We start from the raw sequence: 19,820 nt of genomic DNA, 5'->3' as shown, positions 1-19,820 counted from the left end.
AAAAAAAATAGGAACACCCTTAAACAAAATCAGGAACACCCTCAAAAGTTTTATGCCAAACAAATTTTGAACTAAAATCTTAAAAAAAAAAAAAAATTGTAACAGAGATTTGAAAAAAAAAAAATGTTACAAAGCAAGCCCAAAAACTAAAAGCCCAACATCAATCCTAACAAAACCAACCCCAACCAGATTGCACAAAAGTGCTAAAGCAGATTGCCCACTAGTTATTCTTAAAAACCCAATTTTATCCTTTGCTTATAACACAATTTTACACGGTGAAAGTGAGCAACACAAATCAAAGATTGGAAGTAGAGCAGATCACAAATTCACAAACAAGCTTAATCAACGGTGCAACCCCAGGTTCTTCTCCTCTGTGAAAATTGATAAATTGAGGAGGTGAATGAAACAAACGATGAAGATGATCTGAAGATGACAAGGGAGAAACAAGAACTTGAGAGCTCTAGCAGCACGGTAAGGGAAAAGATTTTTTAAAAAAAAAAGAAGAAGAAGAAGAAGAAGAAGGAAGATGAAGATGAAGAGAAAAGACAGCGATGAGAGGAAATGAAAAAAAAAAAAAAAAAAAACGTGGTCAGATATATGTGGTGGAGGGTTAAAGAGTGAAAAAGGATGCTTCAAGATATGGTCAGATACATGTGGTGGGGGGTTAAAGAGTGAAAAAGGAAGCTTCCTTGAAGCTTCCTTGCAAAATAATATTATTAAAATAATACCAATAATATATATATATATATTTTTTAATTAAAATAATATTAATTTTTATAACAATATTTTCATAATACTTTAACAATAAATCTTAAGTGGTAGGTTATTATTAGCTAATATTGGTGAGAAAAAAATAATTTTTTTAGAAAGAGAAAAAAATAATTTTAATAATACATTCAAATTAAAATCAATATCAATTATCACAATATTTTCACAATAAATTTTAAGTGGTAGGTTATTATTAGCTAATATTGGTGAGAAAAAAATAATTTTTTTAGAAAGAGAAAAAAATAATTGTAATAGCATGTTCAAATTAAAATCAGTATCAATTTATCACAAGTAGTTGATTTAAGTATGAAATAAACTCATTTATATATACATTATCCTTTTTGGTAATTTATCACTCAAACTGCCACTTTTATAAGTGCTAACCAAACACTTAACTTTTTTAAAAAGCACTTTTTGACAGTTTTTACCAAACACTCAACTTTTATAAAAAAACCCAATTTCATACCGCAATTTTTAAAAACTCCACTGTAGGGTCTGTTTTTGTAGCCCAAGCCCAAAGGATATGGATTAAAGGCCCAACAAACCCAGAACAATAAATTTGTAGAGAGTGGGCGAAAGAGCTAGGCTGGTTATGAAGCACAGAACAGTTGGCTAGGTTACGTGCAGTGATGATAACATGAACATGAGCTAAAACTTGAACAACTCCATGAATGAATGTCCGAAAAGATATTTTATTAAGTGAGTAGTGATTACAGCATTCGGAGTTACAGTAAGGCTTTTCTCTCCTTTTTTCTCTCTTTTTTCCGTCCCCCATTATTAGGGACCCTTCTTCTTTATATAGCATCCCTTCCTATCATCTTCATCGTTCATCTGTTCTTCATCTGCGCATCTACTCAAGTGCATGTCACGTCATGTGTCTACTTTAGTTCTTTGTGAGTGGCGGTAGCTGAGGTTGCACTGTTCATGAGTCTTCTCTACATAAATGCGGCCAGAAAAGCTATTGCAGCGCATTAAATGCGGTGGTAGCAGCTTTTCCTTTAGATATTTTTCTCTAGTTCTGATCATCTCTGGATCCACTCAGAACTTATCATTATCATTGAGATTGTTAGGAAGGTTATTCGGGTCTTCCTCACGTTTGTTTGATCAAGGCTATTTGTGGCCGAGGAGTAGGACGTCCTCGGATCAGCAGTGACCTCTTCGGACGGCATTCCCCCTTTACTTCTGGGTCTCCTGCCTTCAGATGAGCCGTTCCAACCACCTATTGCTCCTCGGAAATATAACAGTCCTTAACAGGGCGCTCCGGGCCCATTAAGTAGCTCTGGGTTTTTACCCCCCCACATCCACTTTTTCAAAAAGCCCAGTTTCAAAAAACTAAACCAAACTCACCCAAATATATTATAAAAGACAAACAATTTTGAATTTCAGCAAATTTGTTTTGGTTTTAAGAACAATTTTTTTTTTTTAACACAAACTTCATGCCAGTCAAATCTTGAATTTCGGCTGGTATTTACCAAAATGTCCTGAAACACCAAAAATAGACTGAAATGACCCGAAATTTTTTCAAAGTAGAATAGGGTAGACTACTGTTCCGATTTGTCCATGACCACCCTGGACAAAATTCCTGGAGACGCCACTGCGTCTAAGTACCATGTTATATATATATATGTGTGTGTGTGTGTGTATGTGTGTGGGGCCCGTGGGCCTGACAGCCATAGCCCATCGCGTAGTAGGCCCAAGGCCAGCGCCGAGGAGGACTGACCAGCCAAGGCTAAGTCAGACAAAGCCCCTTTTTGACCCACGCCGAGGACCTCTCCGTCCTCGGCATACTAGGGATAATTTTTGGAAGGGGACAAGCCCAGAGCAAACTGTCACATTCGCACTTAATGCATTCACTTAACCCCTCTGGCCGCATTAATGAGGATATAACCCCTTAGCAGGGCAACGTTGATCAGAGTGAACCACTTGAGTATTGATAAGGCCTCTGATAGGACGGATGACCAGGAGGGAGGCGAATGGATGATCAACAAATGGAAGAAGGGGATAAGAAGATGAAGACTATATAAGAAAAGCAAGTAAAGTAAAGAAGAGGAGGGGGAAAAAGAAAAGAGAAGAAAAGGGGCTCCTCGGCCACGGGCCGAGGAGCATTCTCCCCGTTGTAAATTAATTCTAAGTGTTTCTTAATAAAAGAGAGTTCATGCTTGGTGAACGACGGCCAGCGTCTAAACCTTTAACCCACTCTCTACAAATTTATTGTTTGGGCTTGTTGGGCTGAAAACCCATTCATTTTCAGGGTCAAATCCAAATTGAGTCCCTACAATATATATATATTAACATTAACCAAACTGATTTAAAATTTGGTAGCATCTAACATTAACCAAACGGTTAGAACTAATTTTTATATTTTTGCCATAAATTTTAGCTAAATAAAAAGTTTTTAATTTATTTTAATTATCTTAATGAGAAGACTAGGAGGAAACTTCGTTGTAAATGGGAATCTTTCATACAGCCCCACCACCCACCACATCTGAATTAAAAGGAAATTTACTTATTTAAACAGAGCTTCGTAGAATCGTAGCTGGTTACCGCGAAACGACCATGTACTCATCTATTGATTTAAATAATAAATAAAAAAATAAAGCAAAGAATTAGGAAAGTCAGGAACCAATGACTTGTGGCAACACTAAGAAATTAATGGGGAAAGGTAGTTGAGGTTAAGAGTTGAGACTAGCCCAGAAAAGAGTTGTTGACTTGGCAAAATACAGGGGATGTGAAATTGTGAACTCACACGGAGAAAGAAAGAACAGAGTCCAATCCTTTATTGAAGAGACAGTTATCTAATAGGAATTGAATCCGGCTTTGTTTCAAGCATTGCAATCACTACTACTGTAATTTCAATTCCCAAATCTGTAAGTTGTCATTTTTCACACATATTCATCCCTTTTATTTCTTTGCTTTAATTTTTTCCTTGAAATGAAAAATCCATACCAAATTGTTTTCTTCTTCCTTAATTTACTTTCCTATTAATTTTTTTATTTCTCCTCAGTTTTAATTCAATGTACTTTTTCTTTTTTGTTATCTAAATTATAATTCAAGATTTACTAAGTATATTTCCCGCGGTTTCCGTGAGTACTCTAGAGAATCGTCATCATCCTCTTCTTCTTCTTCGACACCTCAGCAGAGTTTTAGAAATTTTTTTGTAGAACTTGTACTCGTTGTTTGGCGATGGATGGGCGTTTGGCTTTTTAGGAACAGTGAAGAAATTGAGAGAGGGAAATCTATTTTGCTACAGCTCGTAAAAGAAAAAGAAGAATCAAGGTTTGTTGTCATCACCCTCTTAAAAAAAAGCTACAATTATGGAGTATGGATCTTCAACATGAATATTTTCTCTTCATTTAAAATGGTTTAATAACATTTTCAGGTATATTTTTGACTATTTCCATGAGCAGTCAGGGCGCCTCAATGTCATCACCATCTACTTTTTCAACACAACGATGGAAATACGAGGTGTTTCTTAGTTTTTGTGGTGTGGACACTCGTAGAGGTTTTACTGATCATATATATGCTGCTTTGAAACGGAAGGGCATTTTGACCTTTAGGGATGATGAAGAACTTGAGAGAGGAAAACCTATTTCACCAGAGCTCTTGAAAGCAATAGAAGAATCGAGGATTGCTATCATTATTTTCTCAAGAAACTATGCATTTTCTACGTGGTGCTTGGATGAACTCGCAAAGATCGTTAGATGCATGAGGGAGACAGGATTGATGGTTTGGCCCGTTTTTTATGATGTTGATCCATCTAATGTACGAAAACAGACGGGAACTTTTGGAGAGGCCTTTAGTGAACACGAAAAATGTTTCACAGAGAACATAAAGAAAGTAGAAATATGGAGAGATGCTTTGAGAGAAGTGGCCAATCTATCTGGTTGGCATCTACAAGATTGGTAATTTTCATTACAAATATATTTCTTTTGATATTTAATCGGTTAGTGTTTTTTCTTATATCATGAAGTATATATATATATATATATTTCTCTATATATATAGATAGATAGAACGTAACATTATATGTAAGGATTGAATATTACTTACTAGTTTAGATTTTGTTGTATTATTAGAAATAGTTTGTGACCCCTGCTTTACGACTTAGGAAACACTCCTTTGCAATAATTAAAAAGGAACTACTTGATTTGAGGACATAACTTACTATGAATTATAAATTTATTAAGATTGTCTATTATTTTCATTATTTTTTTTTGGGAAAATTACAATTTATGCTGTGGTTTGGCTATTTCACAATTTAGTTCACAAAATTTTTATTTTGGTGGAAGGCACTTACTATTGCATTAAGGCTCGACCTCTTGTCGATAGAATATATACATTCTAATGACTAAAAGAATTAATTCTATGATGAAGAGGCAATCAATTATTAAGTCATGTGATGTTTTAATTTTATGGACAAGCATTCAACAATTGTTCTTGTCTATAACTAAGGGAGGTATAACTTTGCACTAGATGTCATTTCGGTTTAGCCAAGGGAATGAAATATTTCAGTACTGGTTGATATCTGTATGCTGTTTTGGGATTGCCGCTATTTATATATTTCCATCCATCCATCCATATATATGTGTGTGTATATAATATGTTTGTATTTATTTTATGTATGTGTGCATTTATTTATATTTATGTTTATCAACATATAATTTAAAATCCAAATATTTTATAAGCTAAAATATTGGCCTAAGTACATTAACTCAATGTATTATCTAAAATAATATATATATTTTTATTTTATCTTTTAATTTTAAATTTTTTTTATTGTATAGGCCAAAATATCAATATCGGCTAAACACCCTAAAAATCTCTGGTTTAACCAGTATAGGCCAGTATAGAATGGAATTTTATTTAGTACATTTTTGAGAAGTACTATACCGATTTAATGGCCGATACCAGTATAGTATTGGCTTCCTTGTTTATAATACTTTTAAAAACTGAATGTGATGATTCAAAAACCCAAAATTACCTTCTGCCAAATTTCAAACTGGATTAAGTTTACGTTGGGCATATAAGTGCTTTTTTAAAGGATTTAGTTTTGGTCCAATCATTGTTTTGTGTTAAATAAAATCCTTATAGCTCATTTTGTCCACTTTATTCACAAATCAATTTTTTACATAATTTTATTCAGTAAAAAAAAGTTTACATAATTTTGAAGAAGTGGAGCTTGTAGTAGTTTATAATGATATTAGCGGCTAAATAGAAATTCAAAGAACACCTTCTCTCAAGGGGGGAAAAATCATAATTTGGGCTGTTGGTCTTTGACTCAATAGGTAAAAACTTCCTTTGTGTTGGCACTAAGGCTTAACTTTATTATTTGTACTCAAGCAACCTAAAAATTTGATGGATATATTTGAACTAAGTATACTGAAAACTATAGCTCTGAATTTGTGCGTTTGAAATAAGTAACTAATATAATATGCAATTCTTATATGAGTGCTTTTTTAAATTGGATTAAGTTTTCGTTGGGCATATAATAAGTGCTTTTTTAAAGGATTTAGTTTTGGCCCAATCATTGTTTTGGGTTAAATAAAATCCTTATAGGTCATTTTGTCCATTTTATTCACAAATCAATTTTTTACATAATTTTATTTGGTAAAAAAACGTTTACATAATTTTGAAGAAGGGGAGCTTGTAGTAGTTTATAATGATATTAGTGGCTAAATAGAAATTCAAAGAACACCTTCTCTCAAGGGGGGAAAAATCATAATTTGGGCTGTTGGGCTTTGACTCAAAAGGTAAAAACTTCCTTTGTGTTGGCACTAAGGCTTAACTTTTATTATTTGTACTCAAGCAACCTAAAAATTTGATGGATATATTTGAACTAAGTATAATGAAAACTATAGCTCTGAATTTGTCCGTTTGAAATAAGTAACTAATATAATATGCAATTCTTATATGAGCAGTTCTACTTCTATCCATGTCGCTTGAGCTATTCACAGTGTTTGAGAAAGGAGTATTCTTGCCTAATATTTTTCTTCCTTCCCTATGGTTTTATAATTGTGTTTGGACAATCATGTAATTATTTTCTATCTTGTTCACAAGCATGAGTCAAAATTTATCCTAAACATTGTGAAAAGGATGATTTTATAATTGGTTTGGACCAACATGTAAATATTTTCTATTTTCTTTGTAGGCATGAATCAGAATTTATCGAACACATTGTGGAAGAGATGATGGAGAAATTGAGTTCAAAGTCCTCAAGCATTACCAAAAACTTCATAGGAATAGAATCTATGGTGGCAAAATTGATCCCTTCATATTTAGGTTTTAAGAATAATGTTTGCATGATAGGAATTTATGGTATGGGGGGAATAGGAAAGACAACTCTTGCTAGAGTTGTTTATGATGAGTTTCGTAGTCATTTTGAAGGTTCTAGCTTTATTGCTAATGTTAGGGAAGATTCAAAAAGACATGGTTTGCATCGATTACAAGAACAGCTTCTTGCAGACATTTTGGAGGACAAAAATATAGATATAAGGAATGTTTATAAAGGAGTTGACATGATTAAGAAAAGGATATGTCAGAGAAAAGTTCTACTTGTTATAGATGATGTCAACCAATTGGATCAATTAGAAAAAATGGCAGGAGAGCAGGACTGGTTTGGATTGGGGAGTTGGATCATTATAACAACTAGAGATGAACATGTGTTGGTCCAACATGGAGTTCTTAAAAGATATAAGCCTGAATTGTTAAATAATGATGATGCTTCAAAACTTTTTTGTTTGAAAGCCTTCAAAATGGAGCAACCCAAAGAAGGTTATATGCAACTCTCCCATAAAGTTGTAGAATATGCTAATGGCCTTCCATTAGCTCTTGTTACTTTGGGCTCCTTTTTGGTTGGAAGAACAACAGATGAATGGAAAAGTGCATTGGATAGTTTTAAAAAAACTAAAGGAGAAATATTTGATATACTTAAAATAAGTTACGATGGACTAGAGGAAATGTGGAAGGAGATCTTTTTAGATATTGCATGTTTCTTTAGAGGGTGGGCAAAAGATGAAGTAATACAGATATTAGAGAGTTGTGGTTTTGATGCAAGAATTGGTATAAGTGTTCTTTTGGAAAAATCTCTTCTAACCATAGATGACAATGAATTTTTAGGGATGCATGATTTGCTAGCAGAAATGGGTGAAAAAATTATTCATCTAGAATCCGGTGGAAAGCTTGGAAAACAGAGTAGATTGTGGCTTATTGAGGACGTACTTTGTGTATTGGAGAATGATATGGTAAGAACAATGACAATGCTATAATTTTATTTCAGAAAATAAGATTAAGTAGGTATAGTGACATAATTTTGTTTAATAAATTAGTTTTTAAAAAAAATTCCAGTGGGTAAGTGATTATCTAAGTATTTAAGTAGCAAAATAAAGAATTAAACATTCATTTACCATGATAAAATATTGTCAATGAAGATTTCTTATATTTTGAAAAAAAAAATCTTTGTACTTGTTTATAAAATTGAATTCATATTTCTTGATGTAATCAACCAATCTTTCATTTCTTGGTTACTACCTAGAACAAAAAGCTATCTTAACATTTTTTTTTTTATATATAAATCCGCAGGCTTTATTTCTTTATTTTTTTTTTCATTGCTTTTAAAGTAATGTTGTAATCTCTTAATGTTTCTTCTCTTGGTCTTGAATTTCTAAAAGGTAAAAGTGCACCTTTCTAGTTTTAATGTATGAGTTTTAAAGAGATTAATAAGGGAAAAAAATTTTAAAATAAGATTTTGTACTACAATCTATTAGTTACTAATGGGACTCTTGTCATCCGTTTGAGTTAGTTTTTTGAAAATTTTAGTTGTGTTTTCGGAAACGTATTTTTTAAAAATGAAATTACGTGTCTAGTAAAATATGTGAAAAGTATTTTTTGATATGAAAAATTCCGTCGTAAAAATGCAATTTTCATGAGCTGAGATTTGAAAACACACCTTCTCTCTTATTATAAAAATGTAATTTTCTTAAAAATGTAAAGCCAAATACCAATCCTCTTACATTTTCATTTAATTTTCTCTTTTTTACACAAAATAGCAATGCCAAATGGTAATATGTAGTACATTTTACTTTTCTTCTATTTATTAAATTTAAAGTTAGGCCCTCCTAGTGGAGAAGAGGGTAATGCAATAATTAAATAACTTTTAGAAAGGTTACATATATGGAAAACTCAGATGTTTTTATTTCTTTTACGGATTTAACTCAATATATAACTTGTGTCATTTTGACAACACTACTAAAAAGCCGGTGTAAAGCTGTGTTTTTCCTTGTGATCTATTGCGGAGTTTTCCACAAACGCTGCTACAAACAATGACCTGTTCTGGCGTTGATACCAAGACTTGATACTTCTTGGTGTGTCCATGATCTCTAACGTTTAAATCCCCAAAGCAGAAGAATATAAGAAAGAAAAAAAGAAAAGAAAAAAATAAATTGAAATGCACAACAATAGTGCTTGTGTATATTTGCACAAGTATCGTAGCAAAAATACATTTTTTCACAATGCATGCATAAGTTGATGTGGGTCATTTTTTGGGGTTGGTTAGGCAAAATTTGGCCTTTATGCTATTTTGCACGAGTTAATGCGAATGTCCTTTACTTTTGAAATTTTTAGGCATCAGATGCAATTCAAGCTATAGCCTTATATGGGAAAGGGGATTTCAAATTTGAAGAATTTCCTGAAGTTTTTTCGAAGATGTCTAATCTTAGATTGCTGATTATTGTTGATCTGCACATCCCGAATGCTCTCAATTTTGCTCCTAATAACCTGAAATATCTTTCATGGAATTCCAAATGTTTGCCATCTAGTTTCCAACCAAAGGAGCTTGTTCAACTTGACTTGCGCTATAGCAGGTTTGAATATCTTTGGGAAGGAGTAAAGGTAATTTTGTTCTTTTACTTGATTTTCTATTATTTATTGTTTCTATTTTCTCTAAGTGTAGCTACAATACACTCCTGGTGTATTTGAGCTTCCTCTTTTCATTCATAAAGTTGTTTTAATTTAAAAGAATTCTTTACTTATTAAATTAGATTTTTAATGGAAGCTTCGTTTTCTGTAACAGCGTTTAGGAAAGTTAAAGTTCATTGATCTTAGTTCGTCCAGAAACTTTATTAGGACACCTGACTTTTCAGGGGTTCCAGGGCTTGTGGAACTAAAGCTTAGGTGGTGCAGTAATTTGGTTGAGATCCACCCATCTATTGGACAACTTAGCAGGCTTAAGTATTTAGATCTGAGATACTGTATATCTCTTACCAATCTTCCCAGCATGTCTGCTGAAATGCAGTCTCTTACGACTATTAGACTATCTGGTTGCTCAAAAATCAGTTCCCTTCCAAAATTTACTGGAATTATGAAAAGCCTATCAGAACTCTATATGGATGGGACTGCTATTGAGAATCTAGCACCCTCATCGATCAAGTATTTGACTGCTCTTACTTTATTTGATCTAAGTGACTGTGAAAATCTCGAATTTCTTCCATGCAATATGGATAATTTGAGATCTCTTGAAAAACTCATTATTTACGGATGCTCAAGACTAGAACTGTTTCCAAGGCTTCCATCAACTGTAAGATATATAGATGCTCGATATTGTTATTCTCTAGAGCCGTCACCAGCACTAGTCAAACTGAGTAGCTTGTTACAACCTTACTCCCAGTGGTTTCCATACAATGAGAGCAGTGGTGGAGTGGCATTTATAATATTATACCGTTACCTACAGGTAATCTCTACTATCTCTCTTGAATTGTTAAATTACAGTTAACTACAGCCATAGTTGTGTTTTGGGTACAGGGACTCCTTTGTCGAAAAACTGTTAATGAAACTTCTACCAAAAGGAAAGAGGATGAGGGTGAATCTATAACTGAATTTTGCATAATTATTCCCGGATTTGAAATTCCGTCTTGGTTAACTCATCAAAGTGTGGGGAATTCAATAAGCATAGAGCTGCCTTCAAATTGGTGTAATTGTAAATGGATGGGATTTGCCATCTGTGCATCAGTATCAGCTAGTAAACAGATAAGAATTGGCGTTAGAGCTTGTGTGATAGCCCTTGGTGATACGCCTCAGAATAACTATGTCTCTAAACTTTTTGGGATGATGCCTTGTGAGGACAGTAGCCTGGACAGCATTTGGCTACTGTATTTGTCTCGTGATAATTGGTTTGCTACTGTTGGGAATGGTGAATGCAGTCAGTTTAAGGTAATATTTGAGACCGATGACTCTGCCCTTCATGTGTGGGAATGTGGGGTCAGTTTGGTATACGAGCAAGATGTAGACGAGTTCAGCCAAACATATGCACAATGTTTGATTGAGAAGTTGAGAAGGGATTAACCTCTTAATTCACTGGTAATGGCCAACTCAAACATCGTTCATGTTAATGCCCAATCCTATTTTCTTTCTAACTATACATCTGGTTTTGTCACTGTCAAGTAACTCCCTGTCATTTTTCTTTTTCTTTTTTTGTTTCACCATGTGCAAGCAATCCCAATCACCCTATACTTTTTGAGTTCCTGAAAATTAACCTTAGATTCCACCATGAGTTTATTGCCAGTTGTGTAAGCCACTACATCATCATCACTTACAAGAAGCATAATAATCAGTAAAACATTAGGCAAGCAGTTTAGAATATGATCTAGATAGGAAATACATTCTCAAGCTTAACCCATTACATTTCTCAAAGGATTTTGCTAATGTAGATCTTTCAATCCTAATTTGGCATCCTATATTTAACTATTAGAGTATTATGCTATTTTGCATATTCATTTTGCACTGGAAAAAGAAATACTACTTTTCCTGATAAATTTTTTAAACATGAAAACTTGAGATGGAATAGTATTTCCTTCCCCACCATATATATTCTTGGTGTCATGCCTTCTAAAACAGGTAAGAAGCAACTCCAATTTCAGTCATTAGTAAGGAGTGAGTTGTGTAGTTATTACTATTATTATTATAGTACCATACTAACTCAAGTTTTCACATGTATGCAGTGGGTGATGATGATGATGATTGTCATGATTGCAGAAGATGGCGCTCATGTTCTGTTTGTACTTTGACTATCTTTTTTTCATAGGATGAATTTCAATAGAGGCTTTGGCAATTAGATATGTTCATGCATTTCAATCAGCATGACTATGTTATATTGAATTTGTATTTGGTTAGGTTATAACTATTTAAAAGCTTGTTCAAGTGGTATATCTATGCATCTTGTTTCAAAATGAAACTGGAGTTAATTTTTTTTTTTTAAAGGGGATCTATGTCTTGACAGATAATGAATTATATGGCTTTAGTAATAATATTTCTCATTGGATGGCACACAAGCAATACTTTAAGGTAATTTTGTCACATTTTGCTCTTCTATGTGGATTTGAGTTAATGTCTATGAGACAGTGAGCTTTGAATTTTTGAAGCAAAACTTTAAAGGTTATAATTTTCTATCAATCTAGCTATATTATCAAATAAGAATTAATTTTAATATTCAAGAGGACCTGTTAGTAGATATGCTCTAGGAAGCATGAGCATGGACACTTCATTTGGGCTACTGTGTTCGTGTCTGACATGTATTGGGCCCTAGACACCTCTAGGATACACGGATACCTATGGGACATAGTTGTAGGTGTGTCCCAGCCCCCTTTTTTTAATTTTTTTTTAATTTAAAATATACATATTTTTTTTGGGAAACAAGAACATGAATTCATTTAATCAACAGAAACTTCTGTCAAACAATGCAAGATTGGTAGATGATCTATGGGTGTCCTCTAACCAGATTTGAGGGAGATGAGATCCTCTAGCTAGTTTAGCTAACTTATCAGCAACACAGTTGCCTTTACGTTTCACATGAGAAAAAGAAAAGGACCTGAAACTAGCTACAGGTTAGAGAGAATCTTTAATCAGGTGACCAAAGGGCGCCATACAAACTTCATCTGAGTTGAAAGATTTGATAATAGCTTCAGAATCCCCTTCAAATATGACTTCCTGCAAGCCAATCTCGTGAGCAAAGGAAATAGCTCTCCAGCAAGGCTATTCTTTCAGAAAGAGCGCCAATAATGTGGCCTTCATGGTCCTTAATCACCACTCCAAGGCCAGCTGCAGCTTGATCTTGAAAGATAGCACTGTCAAAGTTGGCTTTGAATCGTGGACAGGGAGGGGGAGACCAGTGAACTAAGGAAGGGGGCTGCTATATTAGTGGTGGCCAATCTTGGGCCCTCTGGAATTCCTGAAGCCGCTCAATGGCATCAGCATGAATCTTGGAGTATGGCAGCGATGGTGAGTCAAGTCGGGTAGAATTTCTTTTATACCAAATGCTCCAGGAAATAAAAGCAAAGCGCTCTGCTAATTGAGCAACCTGGGCATTGAGAATTCCCATGAATAGATCACGAAAATTAACAAAGTGATCCGACAACTGTGGTCTGCATAATTCTTCCTCCCACCTGATTTCTTTGACGACGTAGCATTCCCAAAGGGCGTGTATGGTATCTTCATCTTGGTCACAGCAGCATTCGCAAGTTGCATTGGTAGTAATCTTCCTACGGAAAAGATTTCCTTTAGTTGGAAGTGAGTCTGAGCAAGCCCGCCATAAGAAATGTTTAATCTTATTCGGGATATTGAGCTTCCAAATGCTTGTCTAGAATCCATTACTAAGAGAGGTGCTTGAAGGCCCTGGTTGATCCATTGCAGCTGACTCAGCCAGAAGCCGATATGCAGATTTAGTGGAGTACAAACCACTCTTTGTCTTCCTCCATATTTTGGTGTCACTGGACCTGCGTGAGCACAGTGGGATGCTGAGAATGACTCGAGCTTCATTAGGCAGAAACTCCCCCAAGACCCAGTCTTCAATCCAGCTATTGCCATCTTCAGCCAACAAAGCACACACCTTGGTGTTCGCTGGGAAGCTTTTTAGAGGAGAAATCACTTTGCTGGAATGTAAATTATGGTAATGATTGTTTTATATTTATAATGAGTTATATTATATGACAAAATTATGTTGTACAATTTAAGTTACATTGTGCAAGTATATGTGTGAAATACTTAAATTCACTCATTTCAGTTATATAATGCATGCACATTGTGTAATATTTAAATATTACAGTATTATTATTAAACAAAAAATAATTTATTGTATTAAAATAATACAAAAAATAATAAACAATTTTTTAAATTTCTAGAAACCTTAAAACCTTTTTGAGACTTTAGTAATAAACTTTTACTTGAAGAAAACAATTAAAAAAAAAAAATTGTGTAGCTACCCATTTTTTCTAACTTTAGAGTCTAAACAATTTTTAAAAGTAAAAGGCCTTAAAAAAAAAAAAAAAAACCATTTTCGTTTTAAATATAGTTTCGATTCAATTCAACAACTTTGAACAGTAACGTAACATTTTGCAAGTAATTGAATAAGGTTAGAGACCTAGATGAGACATCTTTTTTGGAGATTTTTTTACAGGCCTCCTGCTAAAACATTAAGGTTGTGGAAGCTTGGTTCCAAGACTTTGTGATCCATCTCTCGTAGATAATCTTTATTGTCTTTTTTTTTTTTTTTTTTTTGCTGAGTAAATGTTTATTCTAAAAAAAAAAAAAACCATTTTCGTTTCAAATATAGTTTCGATTCAATTCAACAACTTTGAACAGTAACGTAACATTTTGCAAGAAATTGAATAAGGTTAGAGAGCTAGATGAGACATCTTTTTGGGAGATTTTTTTACAGGCCTCCTGCTAAAACATTAAGGTTGTGGAAGTTTGGTTCCAAGACTTTGTGATCCATCTCTCGTAGATAATCTGTATTGTCTTTTTTTTTTGCTGAGTAAATGTTTATTCGGGGGATCGAACCCCAGAGCTAGAGGTAACTAGAGGTACCGGGTACCACATGGGCTACAAGGCCCGGTGGTTTAGATAGTCTGTATTGTCGTTTGGACTAGATAACAACTTAAGCATTATTGTTGTTTCTTTAACTGATTTATTTTTGGATTATCTCTTTGTGCATAGGTTGGTTTTGCAAACGGACTCACTTTTCAGGGAGGAACCGAACCCAACTTTTGTTGAAACCCTTTGGGCCTTGAAACTTCATGATCCAAAAGCCTTATATTTAGCCACAGGACTTGGGCTTGGCGAGTCAGCGTGACAGTCTACTGTTCATTAGCACCCTTGAACAAGATATACAGATAGGTAAAAGGATCTCTACATTTTATCATTGCAAGATAGACAACTCAAGACTCCACATTTCATCATTACAGGAGGACTGAATGAGTCAAAAGGAATATGATAGTAAAAAGAATGATAGGCACCTACGGATAAAATGAGGACAGAAGGAAGATATATAGACAGCTAAGGACATGAAGAAGATAGAATATTGCAAGAAGAATGATAGGAATGAAGCATCTACAGTAAAACCTTATAATTGCAAGAAGACATGATAACAATAGAAAAAAGTTTGAAGAAAGGAAGGAACATCTACGGTGAAGCATGCATTACAAAAACAAAAATGTCACTATTCATGAAAAGTTCAAACTATTTATCCACTGACAAATTAATCAGGGTTCATTTTTCAACCAGAATTACTTTTCAAGACATACTATGGCTCACTCTCTCTATAAATAAACGAACACAAGATTTGGCTACCCCTATTAAAAAGACTAGTTTATGTAATGACCATAAGAATTTAGATAACATAATTCAACAAAATAATTATAATAATTTTTATCTAAAAATAATTGATGAAAATCTATCGGAAATAGAAGACAGAATCACCCCCTCTTCTACCTCTCTTAAGAAAGAAAATGATTCTAAAACCGCTTTATTCATTTCTTACCTTAGATTACCTTTAAAGAAATTTATAACAGACAAGACAAATATTTACTTAGATTATAAAACAATTTAAAATAAATAATGAAAGTTTTTCAAAATTTTTTACAATGAAGTTTTAATTGGTGTAGTATTTTATTTTCTTAAAATTTTTATAATATAATTTCACTTAAAGTAAATTATGTTAATGATTTTAATATATTTATAATGAGTTATATTATATGACAAAACTATGTCATACAATTTAAGTCATATAGTGCAAGTAAATGTGTGAAATACTTAAATTCACTTATTTCAGTCGTATAATGCATGTACACTATGTAATATCTAATTATTATTAAACAAAAAAAAAAGTTATTGTGTTAAAATTCTTCCCAATTTTGCAAACTTGAGAGTCTAAACAATTTTTAAAAGTAAAAGGCCTTTTAAAAAAAAATATATATTTATATATATATTATTTTATTTTATTTTTTCATTTTAAATCAACAACTTTGAAGAGTAACATAACATATTGCAAAAATTTGAATAAGGTTAGAGAGCTAGATGAGACATCTTTTATGGTGATTTTTTTACAGGCCTCCGGCCAAAATCGTTAAGGCTGTGGACATTGGTTGCAAGACTTTGTGACAAATCTAGATAATCTGTATTGTTATTCGGCCTAGATAATCTGTATTTTTATTTTTATTTTTTGGATTTGCTCTTTGTGCATAGGTTGGTTCTGCAAACGGATTCACTTTTCAGGAGGAACCAAACCCAACTTCTTTAGAAAGGTGAAACCCTTTGGGCCTTGAAACCCCAAGATCCAAAAAGCCTTATATCTAGCCACGGGACTTGGGCTTGAAAAGTCACAAAAAAGGCCCCCACAAACATAAAACAATAAACAAAGCGTCTATTTTAAAACCAGAATAAAATTAAAATAAATCAAAATTAGAAATTTCAATCTTAAATAACCAACATAAAAAAATAACCCAAATTTTAAATTTCAAATTTATAATTTCACTCTTTATAATAACGTGAAAAAAAAAAAAAATGAAGCTTGTATATACAAATTGGGTAGAGAAAAGCTCTCCCTATGATTCCACTTGCTCTAGTAACTACTATTTCTTATTTTTCAAAATTTCATATGATTATTATTTTTGAGGGATATTCTGTAGATGTTTTAATAAGCTAGGATTTAATAAATTACATCTTAAAAAAAAAAACTAAATAAGTGATTTTTATTTCTTTAAGAAAAAATAGGTGAACAAGCCAAGTCATATGCATATACTTATTTCAATTTTGACTCATACCGACAAAGAAAATAACAACTAGAATTAGATTTTTATTTAATTTTGACCGTTAAATTTTTTATTATTGTTTTTTTTTTAATACTTAAGTTTAAGATTTTTCATTTTGATTCATCAAATTTGCTTTTATTTTTTTTATTTTTCAAAAAGGTTTTTATGTCAATGTACTTGACCAATTTGGCCTATGAGAGAGAAGTATTTATGCAATAGAGTAATGCTAATGACACATAAAATGACATAATTTGTGCTACAATTTGTTCACGTGATGAGTTGTGAGTGGTAGAGGTGTATCCCCACATGGACCCACATCACATCTCTATCACTTACAACTTGCTACGTGGGCGAGTTTGGCCCAAATTATGCCATTTTATGTGTCTTTAGTATTACTCCTACTACCATAAACAAACTCACAACTACAACTTTTTTATTAATGTAATTAGTTTCCATCATTTTCATATGGACCTACCATCTTTTATTTACTAATCAAAGTCAATCATATGGAAAGTTATAACAAAAGTTGTATGTATTTTTTTTTACTAAAATATTTGAGAAAAAAAAAAAGACACTATTTTGTTGGCACTTTTTTTTTTAGAAGAATTTTTTTTTTTTTTGGGTTAGCACTTAATGATCAAATCAGTCATAAAAATGAAAAAAAAGAATGATTATTTTTAAAAGTAGGATCAAATTTAAAAATTTCCAACTTTTTAAAGAAGCAAAATAAAAATAATCCCAATTATAGAGGTACAAAAGTGTAATTTCACTCTTTCTTTAATAACGTGAAGAGAAAACAAAAGAAGCGTAGAAAGTAGAAATACAAAATTGAGCTTGGAAACTGAGAGAGACGCAGAGATTGGGAAAAGATGGAAGAAGCACAGAAGTACGTATGGGAAGGAGCGATTCCGCTTCAAATTCATCTCCACGAATCCGAAGTCACCACTCTCCCTACTCCTCCACCCGCACTGGTAAATTCCTATTCTTCAACAACAAATTTTCTTAATTCACTACTTTTTTTTTTTTTTTTTTTGATTGCAAAAACTCAAAAAAGTAAAAATTATTATGTATGTGAATGGGTTTTCAGATCTTGGCTCCTCGAATTGGATACTTGCCTTTGTTGGTTCCTCAAATAAAGCCCCATTTCAGTAACGCGCTCCCTCCTGGCTCCCCTGACACCGTTTGGTTCGACTACAATGGCTTGCCTCTCAAATGGTCTGCCTTTTTACTTTTTACATTTTAATTTATATATATATATATATTTATTTATTTAATTTGGGTAAAAGTATATCTGTAAGGGAGAGTGTCTGGACTAACTGTAAAAAGTGATTTGACTTGAGGTATCACCCGGTAGGGGGAGTAATGCTAGTGTCACATAAAGTGGCACAACTTGTACTACAACTCACTCACGTGGTGAGTTCTGAGTAGTAGAGAGGTGTCCATATATGGTCCCACCATTATCTTTTTACCACTCACAACTTGTCGCGTGAGCAAGTTGTGGCATGCCACTTTATGTGGCACCAGCAAAACTTTGTCAGGGGTGGTCCCATTGGCCCATACCTCGAGGGGATCCTTGTCATAAATTAAAAAAAAAAACTATTTGTGACAAAAGTTGAGTCAAGTTTTTGCTTCTGGGCGTGAGTATAAATTGTTTTGCCCATTGAGGTGAATGCTGACAGCTAGTTCTGGTGGATGGGATTAGTTAAGCAAAATGGTAGCAAGAACAAGGACTAGTAGTTGTTATAGTAACCCATTTAACGGTTTTTAACCATAATAATAACTTTCTGTACAATATTCAATGGTGAATATTAAAATATCAACCAAAAAAATATTACAGTATTAGCTACCCAGTACTATATAATGTAAAAACATTCCCAATCTTGATGAACAAATAGTTTTCAGGTTCTATTGTACTCTATGTAATTTGATAGTCCTAAAAATCATATCAAGTTAGTCCTTTCATGGTCTTGCCATTATAAGTTTTTGAAGAATACAAAAGAACTTTTCTGTTAAAGAGGTCAAGGCCTAAGATTGTTGTCCGTGTTTATTGTATCTAATTCTACTTAGAGTGCAAGTAAAGTAATCCAAGTCTTACTTCAAGTACAAGCAAGGTCATTCAATTGTTAGTTTAGCATTTAGCCACCTATAAATACCTATTAACAGGTTCATTGTAATACATATTTTTAAATTCCACAAACTAAATAAAACTCAACTCAATTTTTCTTTTTTCATAACAAAGGAAATTTTTCTAAAAAAGAGTTCTGTCTACTCAGTAAAACCTACTGATAACTAATCCCATCCACCAGAACTAGCTGTCAGCATTCACCTCAATGGGCAAAACAATTTATACTCACGCCCAGAAGCAAAAACTTGACTCAACTTTTGTCACAAATAGTTTTTTTTTTTAATTTATGACAAGGATCCCCTCGAGGTATGGGCCAATGGGACCACCCCTGACAAAGTTTTGCTGGTGCCACATAAAGTGGCATGCCACAACTTGCTCACGCGACAAGTTGTGAGTGGTAAAAAGATAATGGTGGGACCATATATGGACACCTCTCTACTACTCAGAACTCACCACGTGAGTAAGTTGTAGTACAAGTTGTGCCACTTTATGTGACACTAGCATTACTCCCCCTACCGGGTGATACCTCAAGTCAAATCACTTTTTACAGTTAGTCCAGACACTCTCCCTTACAGATATACTTTTACCCAAATTAAATAAATAAATATATATATATATATATAAATTAAAATGTAAAAAGTAAAAAGGCAGACCATTTGAGAGGCAAGCCATTGTAGTCGAACCAAACGGTGTCAGGGGAGCCAGGAGGGAGCGCGTTACTGAAATGGGGCTTTATTTGAGGAACCAACAAAGGCAAGTATCCAATTCGAGGAGCCAAGATCTGAAAACCCATTCACATACATAATAATTTTTACTTTTTTGAGTTTTTGCAATCAAAAAAAAAAAAAAAAAAA

At 33.3% G+C, this 19,820-nt stretch overlaps 2 protein-coding genes across 5 annotated transcripts in view; both read left to right on the top strand.

Annotated features, from left to right (window-relative positions):
• Nucleotides 1-3,376: 3,376 nt before the first annotated feature.
• Nucleotides 3,377-12,017, top strand: LOC112026866 (disease resistance protein RPV1). 4 transcript variants are annotated; one of them, XM_065763995.1, is made up of 8 exons: nucleotides 3,377-3,635; nucleotides 3,930-4,044; nucleotides 4,176-4,670; nucleotides 6,917-8,009; nucleotides 9,388-9,654; nucleotides 9,836-10,492; nucleotides 10,564-11,118; nucleotides 11,760-12,017. In XM_065763995.1, exons 2-7 carry the CDS (start codon nucleotides 3,956-3,958, stop codon nucleotides 11,101-11,103), a joined length of 3,141 nt encoding a protein of 1,046 aa, XP_065620067.1. In that variant the 5' UTR covers nucleotides 3,377-3,635; nucleotides 3,930-3,955; the 3' UTR covers nucleotides 11,104-11,118; nucleotides 11,760-12,017. The 4 variants fall into 4 exon arrangements, with proteins under 4 accessions (XP_065620067.1, XP_065620065.1, XP_065620066.1 ...); XM_065763993.1 differs by having other exon boundaries at nucleotides 3,378-3,635; nucleotides 3,865-4,044; XM_065763994.1 differs by having other exon boundaries at nucleotides 3,378-3,635; nucleotides 3,823-4,044.
• A 5,618-nt stretch (nucleotides 12,018-17,635) lies between these two features.
• The window catches only part of LOC112035623 (autophagy protein 5), a gene marked incomplete in the record, with an annotated part of 11,588 nt that continues 9,403 nt past the window's right edge, over nucleotides 17,636-19,820 (top strand). Inside the window, 2 exon segments of the mRNA XM_065763992.1 lie at nucleotides 17,636-17,812; nucleotides 17,929-18,056. Of these exon segments, the coding sequence (XP_065620064.1) occupies nucleotides 17,711-17,812; nucleotides 17,929-18,056 (230 nt within the window).

Source organism: Quercus suber, unplaced genomic scaffold, assembly GCF_002906115.3.
Source record: "Quercus suber isolate HL8 unplaced genomic scaffold, Cork oak 2.0 scaffold_536, whole genome shotgun sequence".
Classification (NCBI taxonomy): domain Eukaryota; kingdom Viridiplantae; phylum Streptophyta; class Magnoliopsida; order Fagales; family Fagaceae; genus Quercus; species Quercus suber.
This window is presented reverse-complemented; position numbering and strand designations above follow the sequence as displayed.

Excerpts from the sequence above, each read along its gene's own strand:
- LOC112026866 (XM_065763995.1), top strand. The coding sequence starts at position 3,956 with ATGGGCGTTTGGCTTTTTAGGAACAGTGAAGAAATTGAGAGAGGGAAA. Across the intron at positions 4,045-4,175 it reads AAAGAAAAAGAAGAATCAAG|TCAGGGCGCCTCAATGTCAT; the intron begins GTTTGTTGTCAT and ends TTCCATGAGCAG. Across the intron at positions 8,010-9,387 it reads GTGTATTGGAGAATGATATG|GCATCAGATGCAATTCAAGC; the intron begins GTAAGAACAATG and ends TGAAATTTTTAG.